The sequence below is a fragment of the Microchirus variegatus genome (genome assembly GCF_963457635.1).
Source record: "Microchirus variegatus genome assembly, chromosome: 9".
Taxonomy (NCBI): Eukaryota; Metazoa; Chordata; class Actinopteri; order Pleuronectiformes; family Soleidae; genus Microchirus; species Microchirus variegatus.
The window spans coordinates 23,679,476-23,699,705 of NC_139810.1; the positions used below are offsets into that span (position 1 = coordinate 23,679,476).

The 20,230-nt window shown below is 39.6% G+C and overlaps 1 protein-coding gene across 1 annotated transcript; it reads left to right on the top strand.

Moving 5' to 3' along the window:
- Positions 1-19,016: 19,016 nt before the first annotated feature.
- On the top strand, positions 19,017-20,029 carry npbwr2b (neuropeptides B/W receptor 2b; the record flags this gene model as incomplete). Its single annotated transcript, XM_083894736.1, is given in 2 exon segments — positions 19,017-19,788; positions 19,791-20,029. Coding segments are annotated over 2 exon segments (1,011 nt in total).
- Positions 20,030-20,230: the final 201 nt, after the last annotated feature.

Below are 20,230 nucleotides of genomic sequence, written 5' to 3' on the forward strand. Positions count from 1 at the left end.
TTAACACCTGATGAAGATGAAGTGATGAATTGTGTGAGGAAGACAGAGACTAGAAATACACAACTGCAAAATGAGGAAAAACAAGACCAATTAAAAAAACGACAATATGAATATACACCGGTGAAGCAATATGCCGCAGGGAGGCAGTTTCCCCAAAATCACGACTACGAGTCGGCGCTTTAGAAAGCGTTTAGTTGTATTGCCCTGATCGATCGAAATGTAACTCACTAAAGGACTTTCTTATACTCTCTCCTACATCGATCCAAATCCATTCAGAGGAAAACCCAAAGATTTTCGGGTGCCGCATGGTGACAGCTGAAAATCAGGTTTGAAACAAAACTTACATTCTACAAAGTACAGACATTTCAAAAAAGTTCAGTCAGACAGTGACTGGTGTCTTCTTCCAGGAAGATTTTAGCTGTGAATGTGTTTCTTGTCGGTCATTTTATCAACATGATTTGGATGTATTTTTAGGCTTTAAGATGTTTTTTATTATTTCATCAGTTATGTTCCTTCTCTGAAAACAATTGCTGAGAGTTGTGGAAAATCATAACTTTGCCCGAAATTCAGTAAACTGTAAACTTTTCCTCATTAAGTTGATATTTCTCTGCTGTTATTGCTATACATTGAGAAATACAGTTTAAGTTTGACTTTAATGGTCTCCTAGAGAGTAAAAACTAAAATAATATTTATACTTTTTAATTGGTTGTATGCACATACTGTAGCCTTCATTCATAGACACAGAAAAATTGATTCGCCGAAATTGTTATTTGGTGCTCGGCAAGGTCTTAATAGTCACCAAATATAGCAAAGGTTCTGCTATTTACATAACAGATACAGAGTTGTCAAAGCCAAATGATTCAAGTTTAGTTATACTTGTGCATGAAGTACGATATATTTACCGTACTCCCCTGCATCCAGTCCAATTTCAGCTCGGGCACCTCGAGTGCCAATTTACCAACACATGCTTTATGACCAGAACGCACTGAGGTGCCTGGAGTGCCAATTTAAAAACACATTCGGAGAGAGAGGACACCAACTGAGAGAGAGGAGAGTGCATCACCAGATAAAAGAGAGGAAGGAAGATGAAAGATGAAGATGACTGAGATGCAGCCAACACTGATATACGGGAATCAAATTTGGACAGGAATGATTCAGGTCAACTTAAAAAGTTCTAAAAATGAGCTCACTGAGCAAAGTTTATGAGACAAAACTTTACATCATTCATCTGGTGACATAACTGGGGTGGATAAAAAAAAAATATCCAGTCAGGAATAAACAAGCAAAACAAAGCAAAATAAAATTAATCTTTAGAATGAACATTTAAATAATGAATGGACAAGTTTAACCCATAATGCCTCTTATTCAGGATTATACTGCACTTTTCACGAAACATTTTATTCTCCTATCTCCCACATGCATTTGGAAAAATGCATGACCAGAGATTAAGGAACAACTGAAAAGAAAAAATCAAATTATGTTCAGAAAGAAGGTCTTTCCAGACTCACAGGAAACTGTAGGGGTGAACCCATGGTTATTTGTTTTAAAGTTATAAAGTTTGTGAGGGCAAAACACTGGAGATAACTGTGGCCGACAAAGTACATTTGTGCTGGTTCAACTATAAAAGATCCATGTTCATTTCAAAGTAATGGAAAAGCCCATTATGTAAATATAACCTCCGTGACTCTGCAGCTTACATGGATCACAGATCAGCCGAGCTGTAAAAACGGAAAACAGGAACTTTCACAAACTGTTTGACTGAGTTCACGATTTGAAATCTCACAGCAAATCAGAAAGGCTTTCAGTTCACAGTTTTACTTAGAGATTAAAACTTTCACATCATTTGTATTTGGGACAAATGAGCAAAAAGGGGGGGTTCAGATTTATCTGTTCTATTCATTTACTCTAAGCCTAAATGCCGCAGAACATTCATTTGAGGATCTGGTCAAGTTAGGGCTAAAAATGAAATTGTAGTGAGGATAAAGTTAGGGTTAGACATTAAATACTTGCCCAAATGACTGGAATTCAATGCAGTGTCTTAAGAAGACTAGCTGTGGAGGCTATAATCTAATTTCTGAGACTCTAATTAAAGCTGCAGGGAGCACTTCTGCATGACTTATGATGATTATTTGTTTTTGGCTGTTGTTGCTGATGTTGTGACTCTTCCTCTGCTTGGTCATGAATAGAAACAATGTAATATTTTGTATCCTGCATCCTTCATCTGAAAACTGGGTCTGTCAAGCAATACTATCAGACCGGTTTGAGGATGTATCTGTGTGTTAAGCTGCATTGAGCACTAGAGTTCACTTCAGTCTAGGGCTGTCAACAAATATTCTATATCCTGGACCTTAAATTGTTTGCACAAAACTCTTGATCTTGATGTTCGAATATGTGGGGTTTTTTTTTAAAGAGGGAATATTTGTCATTGTTGAGCAACTTTGACAGCCCTACTTCAGTCATGCTCCAACCTTTTAAAAACTGTTGTGCTTTACTAGCACAATGTTGTTGTCATTGATGTTGACATCATTTGTATTAGGGACAAAAAGGATGGTTCAGATTCACCTGTTCTATTCGTTTACTCTAAGCCTAAATGCTAACAACAGCACTCAGCAACGAATAATGGTTTTAAAAAGGTTGCATTGTTGTATTTAAAATGCAACTAGTATAGACAAGAAGCCATTTTACCCCAAAGAATAGACTTCCACGTGACCATTTAAAGGGACAATATGTAGTATTTATGGGTTTATGTTACCCAAAATCCACTTTTGTATACATATTATGTGCTCCTGCATTGTCTAGTCGCTGTATAATATGCTTTATTTCATTTTCGTAGTGTTTCAAAAAGTCATGTAAAATAACATGGTCGCGGGCCGCGGTTGCATAGCCACTGTTAGCAGCGAGACGCCATGTTTCTACTGGAGCCTGTAAGGACAAACGCGAGAGAACAAATCAAGCGTCTCTTTACTTGTAGCGGAAGTCCCGCCTCCTCTCTCCCCGCCTCATCTGCTGACACGGAGAAAGACGACAAGGACGACATTTGACCAGCTGCGGATACCGTAGCGCTCAGGGAAGGGAAGGGGTGAGCAGAGCAGCAGATCTTTGTTGTAAATTTCAGCCTCTCCTCTAGATGGCACTATAAACTACTTACTTCCCCTTTAAATCAAAAAATAAGAATGCCCAAAAACGGAACCCTGATGGACGGACGTGCAGTCACCAAAGTTGACAGGTTGCAGATACATCGCAGATTCAGTGGCACTGTCAGCTGTGATGTGTTGTGATATGAGGGACATATACTCCTTGACAGACAGCAGGATGGTCAGCAGTGTTCCTGAAGTCCTTGACAACTCAACAATAGAAAAAAACATTGGTAGCCCTAAACCTAAAACATTTTAAAAGTTGTGGGAAAATATTTAATTATTATTTATTATAGAGATGAGGACATAAACCATCCACCGTAGTTTTGTTGTAGCAAACTGCAAAACAGATTGTTGACATGGCACGAGATCACGAAGGCTCCAAGAAATGGCAATTAATTCATGCTTATTAATGATTTGAAACATTTATAGCAAACAAGTAAATGGAGTCTGTGTGATTGCAAGACTTGAGTAAATATGTACACATTTTTGTTTCATCTTTGAGGGCCTCGTGGGCAGTGACGGATGCTAATGAAGCAGAACTTCATATCTGAGATATCTGACTAAAGGTGAGAAATAAATTAGGTCAAGGTTAAAGCAAGGCAGTATGTGTCTGTGTCTATGTCTCTGTTTGTTTACAACTGTATGTGTGTGCATGTGTGCATGCGTGTGTGCGTGAGTCAGTTCAATCGTTTTGTTTCACAGCCTCAAGAGAGTTGGAAATGAGTGAATCACGCAAATGTTCCAAGTTGTGTAAAAGAAAGACAGACAAGCAGCGTTAAGCTACTGGTGGGGATCGTCTGAACAAACCTGTGTGGCGGCCTGTGTCGCAGAGGTCAGCATATGTGAGTGGAAAAGAAAGGACTTGCTGTTTGTGGAAGCCAGGAGCTGTCCATGTGCATCAGGATTGTGCCGTCAAGACTTTGAGTGTAGCCTGAAGGTACAAGCACCGAGGATGAACCTGTCTGAGGATGTCAGGTTCCCCAGGTCTGCAGGAGAAGACACATCGACTACTCTACCTTGCACTGCTTTAAATCTCTTAATATCTGATGTCAGTTACATTAATGAACACACAGTTATGGCAGTGGGACAGTCAGAATTAACCCTTAGAACACAGAGCATGTTGGCTGCTTTTTTTTAATACTAGAGACTATAAGCATGTGCAATATAAAGTGTTTTATATTGTTTTTTCCAGCTCATCCTAGGCAATCTGATGATATATGACTATATAAACACACCTGGGCAAAAAGCCCTCAAAATGTTTAAAATTCGATTTTATTTGTGAAATTTGGAAATACGCCACAGAGTTCACTTGTTTTTATGAACAAAAATAAAATAAAAAGTGAATTCTATTTTGTGACTTCTGCACAATTAGTGCTACTTGATATCACTAAGGGTTAATGATGACAACTGGTTTGACTATGTTGAAATCCTGTGTATTGTGAACCCATCCATAGCCTCCTCCTAATGTAGACTGATCTGATCTGATCTGAGTCGAAAACCAATAAAACCAATAAGTCCAAACCAATGAGATTGTCTGGTCTATGGACAATTACCCATCGTATGATGAGCTTGTTCAGGGTATAGATAAAATCATATACTGTGAATATTATAAGAAAACGTAAACTCTTTGGGTCAACTGTTTTCTAATACAGCTATTGCCAGTTGACTTGACACTTGTTAAGGGTATTTTTCATGTGTTTGTGGACATGTGTTTGTGGGCGTCTGTATATTTAAACCAATATTGGGACCCGCAAGTTGGATATTTCATAATCAAGAATTAAAGTATGCGTTTGTGCACGACCTAGGGTCCCAACTAACGTTATTTACCGATTTGTCAAGCCTAAAAACAGTTTGCTTGATGAACGTTTCTGGAAAATGTCATGACCATAAAAGTAATTTAAAGTGAATGCTGCCAGAAAAACATAGAATTTAGACCATGTCATTTTTTTCAGAGGAAATTGGAAAAGCACCACATTTATCTTTTGTGTGAAAGGTTGAGTAATGATAACATGGTTATCAATCACGTTGTAGAAGACAAGATAACGTGTCATTCTGCTAAAAGTCTATGTCTTTTAGTGAAGATGGATGCAGTTTTGTATCATCTCACTTAATGGACTGAATTATATGTCGTGTTTTTGATGCAATAGACGTGTCAGTTGAGAAGTAGAAACACATCAGTGTCTCACATAATGTGAAGACAATACAATTCGGAGACGATAAGTCGTAAAAACCCATGCTCGTGTTTTGTCATTTGATGGTTGAATGGCTCTAATACAGCAAAAATCATGAGCCTCAGGTAACATCAGAGAATGAGCCAGAAAAGATATCCAAACAAGGCCGATAATTAGTTTTGTTTTGAAAATGTACCCGAGTGCCACTCATTAGGCATTATGAATCCATCTTATGAAGATGGACCATGGGAGTCGTCATCAACTTTGTCTGCAAGACTTTAATGTTCACATCGTGGTACCCGCCAGTTAACAACATTGTCATATATGTGTTCTGTTGGTCCACGATTCACTCTCTTATAGCTCTGATTCTGGCAAGGACGACAAGGAAGGTTCAGCTTCACTACCACCTCCTCCCTTTGTGTTCTTTTATCTACCTCATCTCTCATCTCAGATGTGTATTATAAGAAGGAAGCAGGCACCACAGAGGTGACCTGATCTGGCAGATGACTGACTAATGTCAGGCAGGTCCTTTCGAAAAGGATTCTAGAATGTGTCTGGAATTTTTTTTTTTTTAAATATCTTTTTATTTCTCAAAAGAAAATAATTCGGATAACATATGAAGATACTAATCCTCGGTCTTACAGTTTACAATTTTCTTTTGGGTATTATTCCCATCCCCCACCCTTAGAGATATAAACCATCAAAAAAAAGAAGAAAGAAATAATAATAATAATAATGATAATAATATTAATAAAAATAATAATAATAAAAATAAAATTAGAATAAGAATAAATAAAAATAATAAAAAAATAAAAAAAATAAAAAAAATAAAAAAAATAAAAAAGGGAGGAAATAAATAGTAAAAAGAAAAATATATAAGAAACAAAATTATAGATAAAAAATAATTAAAGGAAAAAAAACATTTGTAGGAAAATTTGTGTCTGGAATTTTGTAGGCTATTGCAATGGTGATATCACTTAGCTTGCCTTTTCGATCTGGTCTATATCACCCATTGTATGCACATTGTTTGAAATGGAGGTTTGTGCAATGATGCAGTCATGTTGTCCATATTTTACATGGGGAGAGATGACTTCAAAGGCAGATTGGCACGTAGCGAGCTCAAATGCACTGGATATAGATGGCAGATAAACAATTCATACTTACTAGTCCATCAGTGACAGGGCCAGGTCAACATCACTCAGTTGTCCCTCCACAGCACCCCGGTCTTTTTTTCTCCAGCCTCTTATTCTGTCACTCTCACACTTTATGTTCTTTGTCTTCTCTGACAAAACCTTAACCCTCTTCGATTTTCTGTCGCCTCTACCGACGAAACCACACTCAGGCTTTGAAAAAGATTACATTCACATTGTTTTAAGTTGATGTGCCATCGCAATGGTCTTTTTTAACCCTTAGAACACAGAGCATTTTGGCTGCTTTTATGTACGAAAAGTCACAGGAACAAGTGATTACATTTTGGGAATGACATGTACAAAATGCTGCGCGCCGGCAGGGTGTATTTAGTAGGCACTGAGCTGCCTTGCCTGCATTAGATTTTGTTGCTTTTATATTAGCGTTGGGCATTAACTTGTCGGTTAAAGTTAGGAATCAGGGAGTTAGAGAAATAGACAAAGCAGAGAAGCCCTATTGTGTGCCAACATATCCGCTGTCAGGTCATACAGGGCCAACTGTAGGTAAAGTTGAATCTTACAAAGAACATCGTCGGATGAAAAGTAAGAACGGAAACGTGGTGAGAAACAGAAAACAAAAAAGGAACTAAAGAAAAATCCAAACATGGTGTAAGATTTTTTTCCTCAGCTCTTGTTACGCTAATCAACGTAAAGGCTGGATAAATTGCGGATGCATGCTTTCGGCAGGAGGATTCAATCCCATCGCCGCCATGTCTGCAAAGAGGTTGGCTTTAAGGCAAATTACAAAACCATAAACAAGTAAAAGGAAGTGAATACACCTTTCCACAGCAGACATTTTTACTTGACATAGTAGAAATAAACTTGAGGCAAGAGATTGTTTTTTTTCTTCATTAAACCGTTTGGGAAGGATTTGTTGAAAACAGGCACATTTTGTAATTTAACAGTAATAATTAAAAAAAGAAAAAAAACTCTGAAGTACAGTTCAGATAATCAACTTTTGCACAAAACAGGCACATTTCAAAAGGGACACTTAAATAAATAAACAATAATAAACACTATAGACACAGCCTTGTCTGTGAAGCAATTTAAAGTTTTAATTGAACTGTCTTTTCTACTGCGTTGTTTATTGTATTGCACTGTTTTTTCTTTCTATCTATGTCTGTTTCTTTTATGTCTGGGACTACGGACTGGAATTAGCATTGTGCTAACTCTGGCAAATGTACCACTATTTATCGTATGTTCATTCATATGCAGTGTCCCATCCAAATAAACATTCATTGAATTAAGAATAATTTGGTCGCCAATCTGGCAGATAAATCAGAATTTTCTGATTGGAAGCTAAATTGATGTTGCTTTTTAAACGCCCCACACAGTGATTTTACAGTATGACACAAAGTTTTTCTTTTTAATCAATTAAATTAAAAGGTACAACTTTTAGTTTGTGTTGGGGTATAGATTGGGAGCCTGACCTGAAGCTGATAGTTTATGCTTTACTGACCCAAACCCAGTACACATAATATATTCACAAAGAGACAACTATTAGTAAGTATTTATGTCTACAAATTTCAGCAGGCATGAATACAACATACTAAGGCCAGACAGAGCAAATTGAAGATAATGTATTTATCCATGAAAGGTCCATTTCTCCACCCTGCAGCGAATTAGCAGTAGAATGGGATTGTCCATGTTCTCAGTATTTGCAGAGCTGAGAGAGTTTTATGTGCGACTCACTCGGGGCAGCACACCAAGATAGCAGATTTGTAATTTTTCGCATCAATAATCTTTTGCAAATAATGCAAAAACACTTATTCAGAGCTGGACATTTTTATTGTGCTAAATCCTTCACATTTCAGTATTTTTTTAAAATAACAGCAAACACTGAATGTGACAGGTTGATTTGCGTCGCCTCACAACAATCTTATACGCATCACCACTTTTTTTTTTTCTCTCCTTTCCTTGTGGACAGCTGGACCAGGGTGTTTAGCGTAATTAGCTGACTGTCATTAGTTGGGTTACCAAGCAACGGGAGAGATGAGGCTAATCACTCTGACATGCAGGATGCAAGGGAGTTGGAGCAGATATGAAGAAAAGAAACGAGAGGGACAGTGCAGGATGAATGATAAGAACAGCGGTGAAGTTGATGTTAAGACAAGAACAGACATGGAACACAGTTAGAAGGTTGGAATGAGTGTAATTAGTGTTCTCTAGCTCTAACGCGTACGTTGGAGCTCATTCGCAGAGAGGTTGCAGTCGGATGAAGGAATTCATAATATCTGCATGTGTGAGAGAAACATGGAAGTGTTTTGTATCTTCTTTTTAAAGGTCCCATATTCTCCCTTATTTCTCCAAGTTAACCTAGTTCCCTGACGTCCTAATGAACATGTCTGTGACATGCTTTGGTCAAAATACCATACATATGAAGCACCACAGCAGTTCAATCACCCTGTCAAAACAGGCCTGTTCAGAACGATCGGTTTAGTAGTCTCTAATCTCTTTAGAAAAGAAAAAAAAAAGTTCAACGAAACTTTAGGGACAGGAAATGGCTAATCAGCCACAGAAGCTACTGGGAGCTAACAGCAGTTAGCATTTGGAAAAGTGATCATTTGCAGGCTCTAGCAGGCACATTGCCGTCATATATAACTGTATTCACTGGACAGATAAATCCTCTGAGGCTGGAAGTTTGTGTAGGACTCTGTGCTGCACTGTGGAGCCAAGAATAGAACTTTTGTTTTTGTCTTATGGACAAAGCAGAGCTTCATGAGACAACAATTCTTGTGACCTCCCAATGAGGTCAACGTCGCATGTTTTATCTCCTTTACTTAGAGGACCACAAACACATGAATGAGTCATCTTTTTTCACACTTTGGCGACTGGTAGGGCCTCCAGAGTCCCAAATATAAGGATTAAAGCTACCTTTTTTGCATTTTTACACTTTTCTTTGGTAATCTTAAATTGCTCCTAATAAGCGTATGATGTAAACGTAAGATAAACCCACCAGGTTTTGAAACTCATCATCATTTAAAGCGGAAATAAGTAGTTTATAGTGCCATCTAGAGGAGAGGCTGAAATTTACAACAAAGACCTGCTGCTCTGCTCACCCCCTCCCTTCCGTGAGCGCTACGGTATCCGCAGCTGGTCAAATGTCGTCCTCGTCGTCTTTCTCCGTGTCAGCAGATGAGGTTCGTGAGGCGAGGGAGAGGGCGAGCTACCGCGGCCGTAGCAGACGAAGCGGAGAGAGAGGAGGCGGGACTTCCGCTACAAGTAAAGAGACGCTTGATTTGTTCTCTCGCGTTTGTCCTTACAGGCTCCGGTAGAAACATGGCGTCTCGCTGCTAACAGTGGCTATGCAACCGCGGCCCGCAACCATGTTATTTTACATGACTTTTTGAAACACTACGAAAATGAAACAAAAACTATTATACAGCGACTAGACAATGCAGGAGCACATAATATGTATAAAAAAGTGGATTTTGGGTTATATAAACCCATAAATACTACACAGTGTCCCTTTAACTGACATAAAATGTTCAATAATACTCCGTCATTAACCCTAACATTGTCTCATTTGTCTTAAATGTTTTTTCTCAGCTCTACAACGCCTGCTGACCTGCATCGCAGACCTGCGTTTATTTTAATTACTGTCTGCTTTGCTTCACGAAAAACAATTGTAACTGACTGAACCACCGTGACACAGGAAGGTACACAGGGTACACGTGAGGAGAATTAACGGACGCCGCCACTTCCGTCCGCCTCCAGCTCTCCTTTAATCTGTACGGTGATATTTATGTGTAAAAGTTTAATGAAGCAGACTCTGCGCAGCGTTGCCTGCAAATCGACTTAACTTTTAGATTGAATCAACCGGTAGCACAGGGTCTGATGTGATATACTGTATCTTTAACCACTGCAGAGGTACAAACCTACTCTGGAGAATGAATGAATCACTGTTTTCAAGGGTGTGCTATTGTAAGACAATATTTATTAACATCAATGCAACCTAAAATGAAAAATAACATAAAATAACCTTTGTGGATTTAAGACAAATCATCACAATGAACATGTCATTATGTCATATACACATTCACACGATAGGGTCGCCATAGCAAGAAAACAGACAATGGAATCTGTGTAACATACAGTATATGACAGAAGGAGAAGGATGAGCATATTTGTCTGACAGAAAAAGAAAACACTGACAAAACTTTACATTTGAACTTTTTGTGCAGACTAAAAACTTTAAATACAGACAAATTCTGGTTCAAAAATGTGAACTCACACAAATCTGTCGTTTGCAGAAAACATATTCCTATAAATTCTTGCTAAGAACCAAGGACTTTGACACCCGTCAGTGGCGTGACCCTTTTAAGTGAAGCAGCCAGTCGTTTTTAAAAAGGAGCATTTGTTTCTCCGATGAGCTTTGTTTTATTATTATCTGTGTGTCTATGAGAGAAAACACTTCAGTCAAACCCAAGGTCTCAGTGAAGAAGCAGTTTGTTTCTTTCTTTGTTGGTAAAATTTATGGATTTTTAAAAAAAAGGGTATGTCAACTAATACTTTGTGAAAAAGAAAAACAAACTTTTTAAACTGTCCAAGTTCCACTACTTTTTACCATGTCATTTAATTTTCTCAGGTAGATCAACTGTAATAACCCTTCTTTAAAGACATTTAAAGCACTATGTTGTTTTCAGAGACTGACAACACTTTAAAACTTAAAAATATATATATTTTTTTTACATCATTCACTGATGGAAATGTCCATGTGCTGCCCTTAACAACTGTACAGCATATATATGCAATATTCCTGTGTCTGCTTTTTGGCAAGCTCATTGTTACAGTCATGTGTGGCATGCTGAAATGAAAGACACAGAAATGTTAATTTCATGGCGACAAACTGCTCTTAGAACAGCTGTTATGACTCTGTACCAATTTTCCACTTGATCACCTCAAACAGGGCCACGTTGGTCTATTTTAAATTTTCTTAGCAATGATACTTTGGGTTGCTGAATGCTTCAACATAGGATTAAAGAATTACTGAAACCTGCAATTTAGCCAACCCTATTTCCCAGCTGTCTTGAATAGGTTTAGTATTTTGATGTCATAGTTGTTTATTATTATTACTACTATTATTATTATTATTATTATTATTTTTATAATAAATGAAATAGTCTTTGCTGTGTTTTGTCTGTTGTTCCTCAGTTTTTCCTGGGTATGAATGTGCTGGATGATGTGTGATAGATGAGTCCATTTGTGTGTAAATAGGGGCTTATCTGACCAGGAAAGGAAGCTGATTCATGAGATAAAAAAAAAAAACATCCACAGATAATAGTTTGATCCGTAATGACAGCGAAATATATTTCATCAACTCTTCATTTCCCAGTCATCCGCACGACATGTCAGGGATTCTTCGCCTGGGTTTTTTACTCTGCTATGTTGGCGGCATGATCAACCATCTGCCGTTTTTTGAAATTGATGTTATTAATAAAACAAAAACAACAAAAGCTTCTCTGAAGCCTAAGTTAACCTTGAAGATGATAGTGGTCGGACTCATTGCTCCAAAACAAAACAAATAAACTACTCATACTGCATTGTAAACACACGTACGACCAGTGTTCCGTATAATTTCCTAATCACTTTAATTCACTCTTAGCAGTGACTCTGGGAGTCCTTGAGACATTGGAGGAAGCACAGTATATAGATTATGTTTGTGAGCGCCAACACAGGGATAAAAAAAGGTTCATCATCTGCAAAGATTGCAGAGCTCCCTGAGTATATTCAAGATCGCTTGCTTGTGACGATGCTGTGTCTTTATTTAGGTTGGCTAAGTAATTTCCTTCCAAGCTGACATCAATGCAGTGTTATTTAGGCTAAATTGCTCTCGCTCCCTGCTGTTAGAAAGATGTCACAATAGATATGCATGTAAGTAGTTTCCAGCCACACATTTATTTTTTCCACCTGCCATCCATTTCTTTCCATCGCCTCACTTTGTCTCAGCTTCAGTATCTCTTCACGATTCTCTCGTCGTAACCTGTTGATCCCCATTATAGTTTCTCTCGTAATTCTCTTTCACCAGCGCTTTGCCCCCCCATTTTCACATTGTATTTGATTTAGTGAGTTGCTACTGCAGCAGTTTATGAGCTGAATGCATCTATCAAAATGAAACAATAAAATAAAGCGCTAACAAATGGTTAAACGGTTCAGTGTGAAGTAAACACTCACAGTCTCTAATAGATATCAGTCAGTTGTCTTCTTAGGGGTTTATTTAATGGCAATTAGAAACGCAACATCCACGTATATACTAAATAGTACGAAATAATTGGTCATTAGAGGATGTCGACAAATACCAATTCAAAGGCGGCAAGCTAAGTCTCATGAATCGAATCAGGCAGAAAGACATTTAGACAAAGGGCAAAGGCTGGTGAGCTGGTGTATGTACTGGGGGACTAATGTGATAATTAGTGGCAGGAGTGCAGAGATCAGGTGATGGGGGGGGGGGGGCAGGATGAAGTGGTGGAGGCAGCTGCTTGTCTGCTGAGATACGGCAACTCTAGAACAAGAGTAGAATTACAATTGGTAATGGAATACCAAAGCATTTGTAACTGATTGAATGTGAGAAGTAGAAGAAAAAAAGAAAAAAAAACACGTCTTCAAGTCCCGGTAGAGCAGAGAATTGTTGAAGAGCTTCATAGCGAGGTCACTAAACCTGACGAGACTGCAATATTGCCCAACGCAACAGCGTTATATGCACACGGTAATGCAAACGTGTGGGACAGATGAGACCACTGTGTCACAATCACTCAGGACTATTTTTGAGTACAGGTCTGTGCTGTCAAAGATTGTGTACGTTTTTTGTCACTTGCATTTTCATACATGATATTTCCATCCATCTTCTACCACTGTATCCTGCACATGAGGGTCATGGGGGGGGGGGGGGGGCGCTGTGCCAATCTCAGCTGACAAGCAACCATTCACTCTCACACTCACATATTATGGTCAATTTAGAGTGTCCAAAACCTTACCTAATCCCTGATTACCTAATCCCCATATTGCATGTTTTGCATGAACAGGATCTATCAAATTATCCAGATATAAAAACCATTATTATTATATGCATTCCCAGCTTAATTTTAAAGACTGATTATGCTCTACAAAAAGAGCCATGTATTTACTATAAAACTATATATAAAAAAAAACATACAAATATAATTGTGGAAAACAAGGGGGAAACATCTATCGTCAGTGTGTTTCATAGACATTAGGTAACGTCAGTTTACAAGAAAAACAGCTTTGCCCTCCTCAGCTAAGACCAAATGAATACACAGATGCATGTAAGACTCTGTCCTGTTGTCACTCTGCTGTTGCTAAGCTTTGCTCTCTACCGCTGTTTAACAAGCTCGCCCTTATTTGTTTGGCTTTTTGATGCTAACTGTTTTTGCTCAGTAATCAGAAGTGTGTGTAATTGGCTGTCACGGGTAAGGACGCTGCTTTATTAGGCCTTTGCCAACCATTTATCTGTAAATTAGGCTTTTACTGGTTGCGTTCTGTGTTGAGTGCTTTAACTCACTGGAGTAGGAGTGCTCTGCAAAAAATACTCTGTTGCTAAGCACACTGGAGCCGAATCATATCTGGACAACCTCCGGGGTCAGTGTCGGGGATGTTTGCATTCTCTAGAAGTCTCGTTGTGTGCTCGTGGATTAAAGAGGGGGATTCATGGGGCTTTTTGCTGCACATGTTATCTACGTTGAGTGCTGATGCTGATGATAATGCATGTTATAGATGAAGAGAGAGACAGACAGGTGCAAGTGTGGAAACTTTCACCTCACTCCTAGCCTCTACCACGAAAGTAGAGCATGGAAGCCAGATCTGAGCTCATTGGGACTGATTAACTTGTCTGGACAGACTGCTGGTTGACTGTTGAAAGACGCTTTGCTTATGGTAACAGCCGTTTTGTCTTCAGATAGTGGATAAACTGAGCCTTGTCACACATGTCTGGTGTAGTGCTCAGATAAATGTCAATAATTGCCCGTTTTCCTCTGGACGGAAGCAAAGCTGGATGGAGAAACCACAGTCCACCTCTCAGGATTAAGCCATTGCTTTTGTCTGCCTTCAACAAAAGACCACAGAGAAAACAGATTCACTCGTTCACTTGATCTTGTGATTTCTTACAGAGCCGAGTGTACATCGATCACGAATGGCTGTCTTTCTATTATTTATCTTATTTACTTTTCACCTTCATGACTTTACTTCTACTCTTGCCTTTGCAGCAAGAAGACCTGGGTTCAAGACCTGGTCGGCATGTTCTCCCCGTGGGTTTTCTCTGGGTTCTACGGCCACATAGTGCCAAAACATGCGATATATGGGGATTAGGTACAGTAGGTGTGAGTGTGAGAGTGAACGGTTGTTTGTCTCTACGTGGCCCTATGATGGACTGGCGAAATGTCCAGGGGGAAACCCCGCCTATCGCCCTATGTTAGCCGAGATTCACACAGTTGAGGTGACCCTCATGTGGAGGAGAAAGCGGTAGAACATGAATGGATGGACTTTACTTCTTTCCTTGGCCATTCACTCACTCTACCCCATGAATGTCCTCAGTCTTTTCTCCCACTCCCCATTCACACACCTGCGGCCTTTTCTCAAACCAGACCCTCCCCTGTGAAGATCAATGTGTGTAACATCAGCCACGCAGTCGCCTGCCTCCCTCTCCCATAGTTCATTCTTTTATAAACGTCGTACCACATACAGCAGGTGTTTCCCTTTGTTGCTTTCTTGATTGGACAGCTTCTGTTCCCCACGTTTACTTTATCTACAACACATCTCGCAAACCCGCCGCCTGTGTTGCCCTGCTTGTCTTCCAGCCTGCTAAACCACTCAGCGTAAGGTGTACGTCGATGTCACACAAACCGGTCCCCAGTGCACAGTAGCTTTTAATGGATCCAGGTAGTATCGATTATTGCTGCACTTTATAGGGTGGAATACCTCAAAGACACATCAGTGCCTGCATGAGCGCTAATATGTGTTTGCCAGAACAGCAGTTCAATCAAAACCTGACAACAAAGTGCAATTTGTAAATAGATTGTACATAAAAAAACTACACTGCTAGTGCAAAGTTCACACCATTCTTTTATCGTGAAACTCACTTATGGGGGGAACATTATTATAAACTTTACACACCAAGTGTGGTTTATTTTGCAGCTGTCACATTATAAGCCAGTCACCCCACCAACACCTTGTTTATTACATCAATATTACTAAAAGTCCTTTCCACTCAAATACTAATTGCTAATTGGATAAATTGTTTGAAAAAATATGATGTACTCTCACTTTTTATTATTATTATTATTATTATTATGCATCTAAAGTCATGGTTAACGTTAGACATTGTCCTTCATCTTCATTCGTCCGCAGGTGTAACAGCCGTTATCAACAAACCAAAGTTCGTTGCTACACTTTTGGGTGAACTTGTGAGCTTTTTAAACCTATGTTGGTCATATTTTGTTTGAGTTACAGTGCATCTCATGTCTCCACAGGCTGTTCCTCTTTTTCCATTAAAGACCAATTACGTGAACTCAAGGGTAGGTAAAGTTTCCAGTAGTGAAATGATAATGAATGGATAAATTAAATTACATTTTAGCCTCATCAAATTTTTTTCTCTTTTAAGAAGAAGCTACTGAATACATTTGCCTCATATCATTTTTGTTTTAATGTTTCATTTAATTAGAATTAAATTAAGCTTTTCCCAAAATCATTCAGTGACTGAAAAGCAGAACAAAAGACAAAAAAAAAGAAAGAAGCTTTATTCATCGTTTCCCTCTTCATCCTACATTGTCCTCTGGTCTCTTGGAGTCTAGATTAGTAGCTTCCTGCTGGCAGACATGCGGGGAATGACCGTGGGTGGAATCAAACCCCAGTCGGCACAGGGGGGCCAACTATCTGGCACCCCAATGTGCATCCATCCATCATCCATCTTCTACCGCTTTATCCTCCACATGAGGGACGCAGGGTGCCCAATTTAATAATAATAACAACAATTATAAATGATAACAATCATTATAATTGTTGTTTTATTGATAATAACAATGATGGTAATATTGCATTCAAACAAAATGTGGTGGTGATGACGGTTCCCATAAAAAGGAAGTGAGTGGTTGCAAGTGAGCAGGGGATTAGAAGAGTAAAGTGATGTGTGAGGTGATGTCGAGAGAGAGAGAGAAAAGTGTGAAACTCAAATATTGTGCTGAGGTGAGGGATCAAAAGTGTGGAAAGCTGACGGCTTAGGGTGAGGAGAAATGGGGGAGAAGAGGGAAATGGCGACAAGAAGAGGATTAAAGAAGATGAGTTTACTGAATATCAAGCATGTAAAATTGTATTTTCCCTCTCCTTGAGTCCAGAAGAAAGTTGTGATCCTTGGCCGGTTTCACCCCACACCATGATCCACTTTAGTGCTGAAGAAAAGAACGTGATTAAACGGAAGACGAAAGTTATGGAACGACTCCACAAGCCCCTGAGCGAACTGAACCAAGATTGTGAGAAAAACGACTTTTCAGAAACATACGCCTGTCATTTTCATTTGCTCAGTTTTTAGACGTTAATTGCATCATTATGATCCATTAGACACACTTTACACAAACCTGATCACTTAAAATCAAAAGAGGACATTATGTCGATTATGTAAAGATGGAATTCAATAGAATTTTTTTTTTTTTGCAGATTAGTTTGATGTCACATTCTGGTTTTGTCTCGTAATCTAATCTCATATCTCGTATAACACCAGCATTTCTGCCACCTCAACAAGATCAATCAAGTTTCTAAATGCATTTTTTTTTGCCATTATTATTGTAATTATAATTACTATTATTGCGATGTGTGAAACTAAATCAGGGAATGTACTTCATCTCAGACATATCTAGGCTACAGTACAGTTTGATGGACACGTTTATTTGCTTGATGACACAGAAATGTACACAAGAGGCAGCATAAAAAAAAAAGAGAGAGAGGGGGAGGAAAAAGAACTGGACATTTTGAGGGCAGTGAGACTCAGCGGGCAGCACGACCCTTTCCCGGACTATACGCGATTGACACGGGGATCTCGGCGTGACGTCAGACGTAATTGAGGCTGCTTTCCAGGAGTAACAGTCTGAGGGTGTGAGAGAGAGAGAGAGAGAGAGAGAGAGAGAGAGAGAGAGAGAGAGAGAGAGAGAGAGAGAGCGAGAGAGAGAGGAGGCTGAAAAACGGCGCATCTTCCACAGAGATAAGACCGGAGGAGACTGACTTTGCCGAGGACGCAGAGGAGGGTAAACCTACCTGAGCTCATTTTATACACCTCAATATTTTTTTATATACTTTACTAATTCGCCATTATGCGTGTTACATTTGCTTACACCTGTTAGTGTCATTATGGTTATACGAGGATGGGCTCTTTTAAAGGTTTGAGAGATTTGAAATATACTTGCACACACATGTTGTAGTTTTTTTCCTGGTTTTGTCTGGCATGTGTTGATTGGTAATAAACTCCAGTTAGCTCAGTTATTGTGAGCCATACTCACATTCAGTTCAGTCCGTTGTTTTTTATTGATGCATGACTGCGCATTCAGTCAATAGACGATCATGTGTTCTGTCTCCAATGATGTTTAAAAATGTGTGCAGGGCAATTAATTGATGTCCACATTTTCTGTGTTGTCCAGATTTCGCGGTGCGTCACTCGTGCGTAAAGCTATGGCACCATCCCCAGAACGCACAGGAAGCGCAGAGAAACGCTGGCCGTAACTTCCATCACGAACAGTCTCTCGGACCGGTCAGTCAGTAAAAACACGTTTCAAGTATAAGTCGGCATCAGGGAAGTGGACGCAGAACGAGAGGATGTTATGTCTGAGGACAAACGCAAATAAGATGTGATTTTTTTTTTTTTTATCCCCCGCTGACTTCACACACTACCAAAAATAAAAATGAACCCTGGAGATAAAAGTGCAAAGTGTTTTTAACAAAACTGGAATTTGAATGACAACCAAACAGAAGCTGCTGTGAACTGCTCCATCTTTTGAGTGAGACATGTCGTCTGGAGCGTTTCCAAAACAAAGACACTAAACACATCCTCATTTTTACCGCGGATGGACACTCCTGGGGTGAGATTTTCTTCTGAGACAATCCATGTAACAATAATCATTGTATTTATACTTTCCATAAAGGGTGGCAATGCATGGCAACCTTTTTAAAAGTGTGTCTTTTTTAAAATCATTGTTTCAGAAATTGAAGCAGCAACAACATTGTAACTTGCTCTCACCATTTCATAGACCTGCGTGAGGACATTGGATTGGGACCCTGGGTACTGTAACCTGGTTTCTGCTCTGTTGTCTGCCCAGTGGTCAGCGATCGGAGCTGCCCTTCAGTGGTGTAATGGAGGATAATCTTAGTCTACCATGATTGAATAATAGCCTACTTGTTGCCTGAATCCTGTGTGTGAAAAGGAATCAAATATGCTTGTTTCTCCAAAATCCAAAATAATTTCTTAAAAAAATGGACTAGAATGTCATAGATTCTTAGTTTGCCAATTTCCATCCACCATTTCAACTATGGAGAGTGTGTCCAATTCCAGCAGTGTCCCCCCATTCTGCAACGACTCTGTGGACTTCTACTCCCTTACGTCTGGAAACCACACTGGCCTGAACTGCACCCTTCCTCCCTCTGAGATGTACTTCTACGTCGACCTTTATGTCATTTTACCTGTGATCTACTCTGTAATCTGTGCAGTGGGACTGACGGGCAACACGGCCGTCATCTATGTGATCCTCAAAGCTCCCAAAATGAAAACGGTCACCAACATGTTCATCCTGAACTTGGCCATTGCAGATGACTTGTTCACATTGGTTCTGCCAATCAGCATAGCGGAGCATTTGCTGAAAGACTGGCCCTTTGGCAAGGTTTTGTGTAAGGTCATCCTCAGCATAGACCACTACAACATCTTCTCCAGTATCTATTTTCTGACGGTGATGAGCATCGATCGTTACCTGGTAGTCTTGGCAACAGTGAGGTCCAAGCGCATGCCTTACCGCACCTATCGAGCAGCCAAAATCATCTCATTGTGTGTGTGGATCCTTGTCGTACTCATTGTTATGCCTTTCACTGTGTTTGCTGGCATCGATGTGGACGATAACAGAAAGAGCTGTAACCTCCTGTTGCCCAAACCCGAGAGTTCGTGGTTCAAAGCTAGCCGGATCTACACACTTATCTTGGGCTTCGCCATCCCAGTGTCAACCATTTGTATCTTATACACCATGATGCTTTATAAGCTGAGGAACATGCGGCTCAACAGCAACGCCAAGGCACTGGACAAAGCCAAGAAAAAGTCACCATCATGGTGTTTATAGTCTTGGCTGTTTGCTTGTTCTGTTGGACCCCTTTCCACCTCAGCACTATTGTGGCTCTGACAACGGACCTGAGAACGACACCGCTGCTGATCGGGATTTCCTACTTCATAGCAAGCCTGAGTTATGCCAACTCCTGCCTCAATCCATTCCTCTATGCTTTCCTTGATGACAGCTTCAGGAAAGCCTTCAAGAAAATGTTGGAATGTAGACCGGCCTGAGTGTCTAATGCAGACACGTACAGTGACTCACTGAGGGAGCGCAGACATGGAATGGTATGACTGCCATTTAGCGTGGTTTGTTCAAGCTGCACTAGGCAACTTTGCACAGTTTTACATGATAGCAGCTAAATAAACATTACTCTACGCCTAATATTCTGCTTGTAACCTCTGCATAGCACGCTCTCTAGGGCAGATATGATT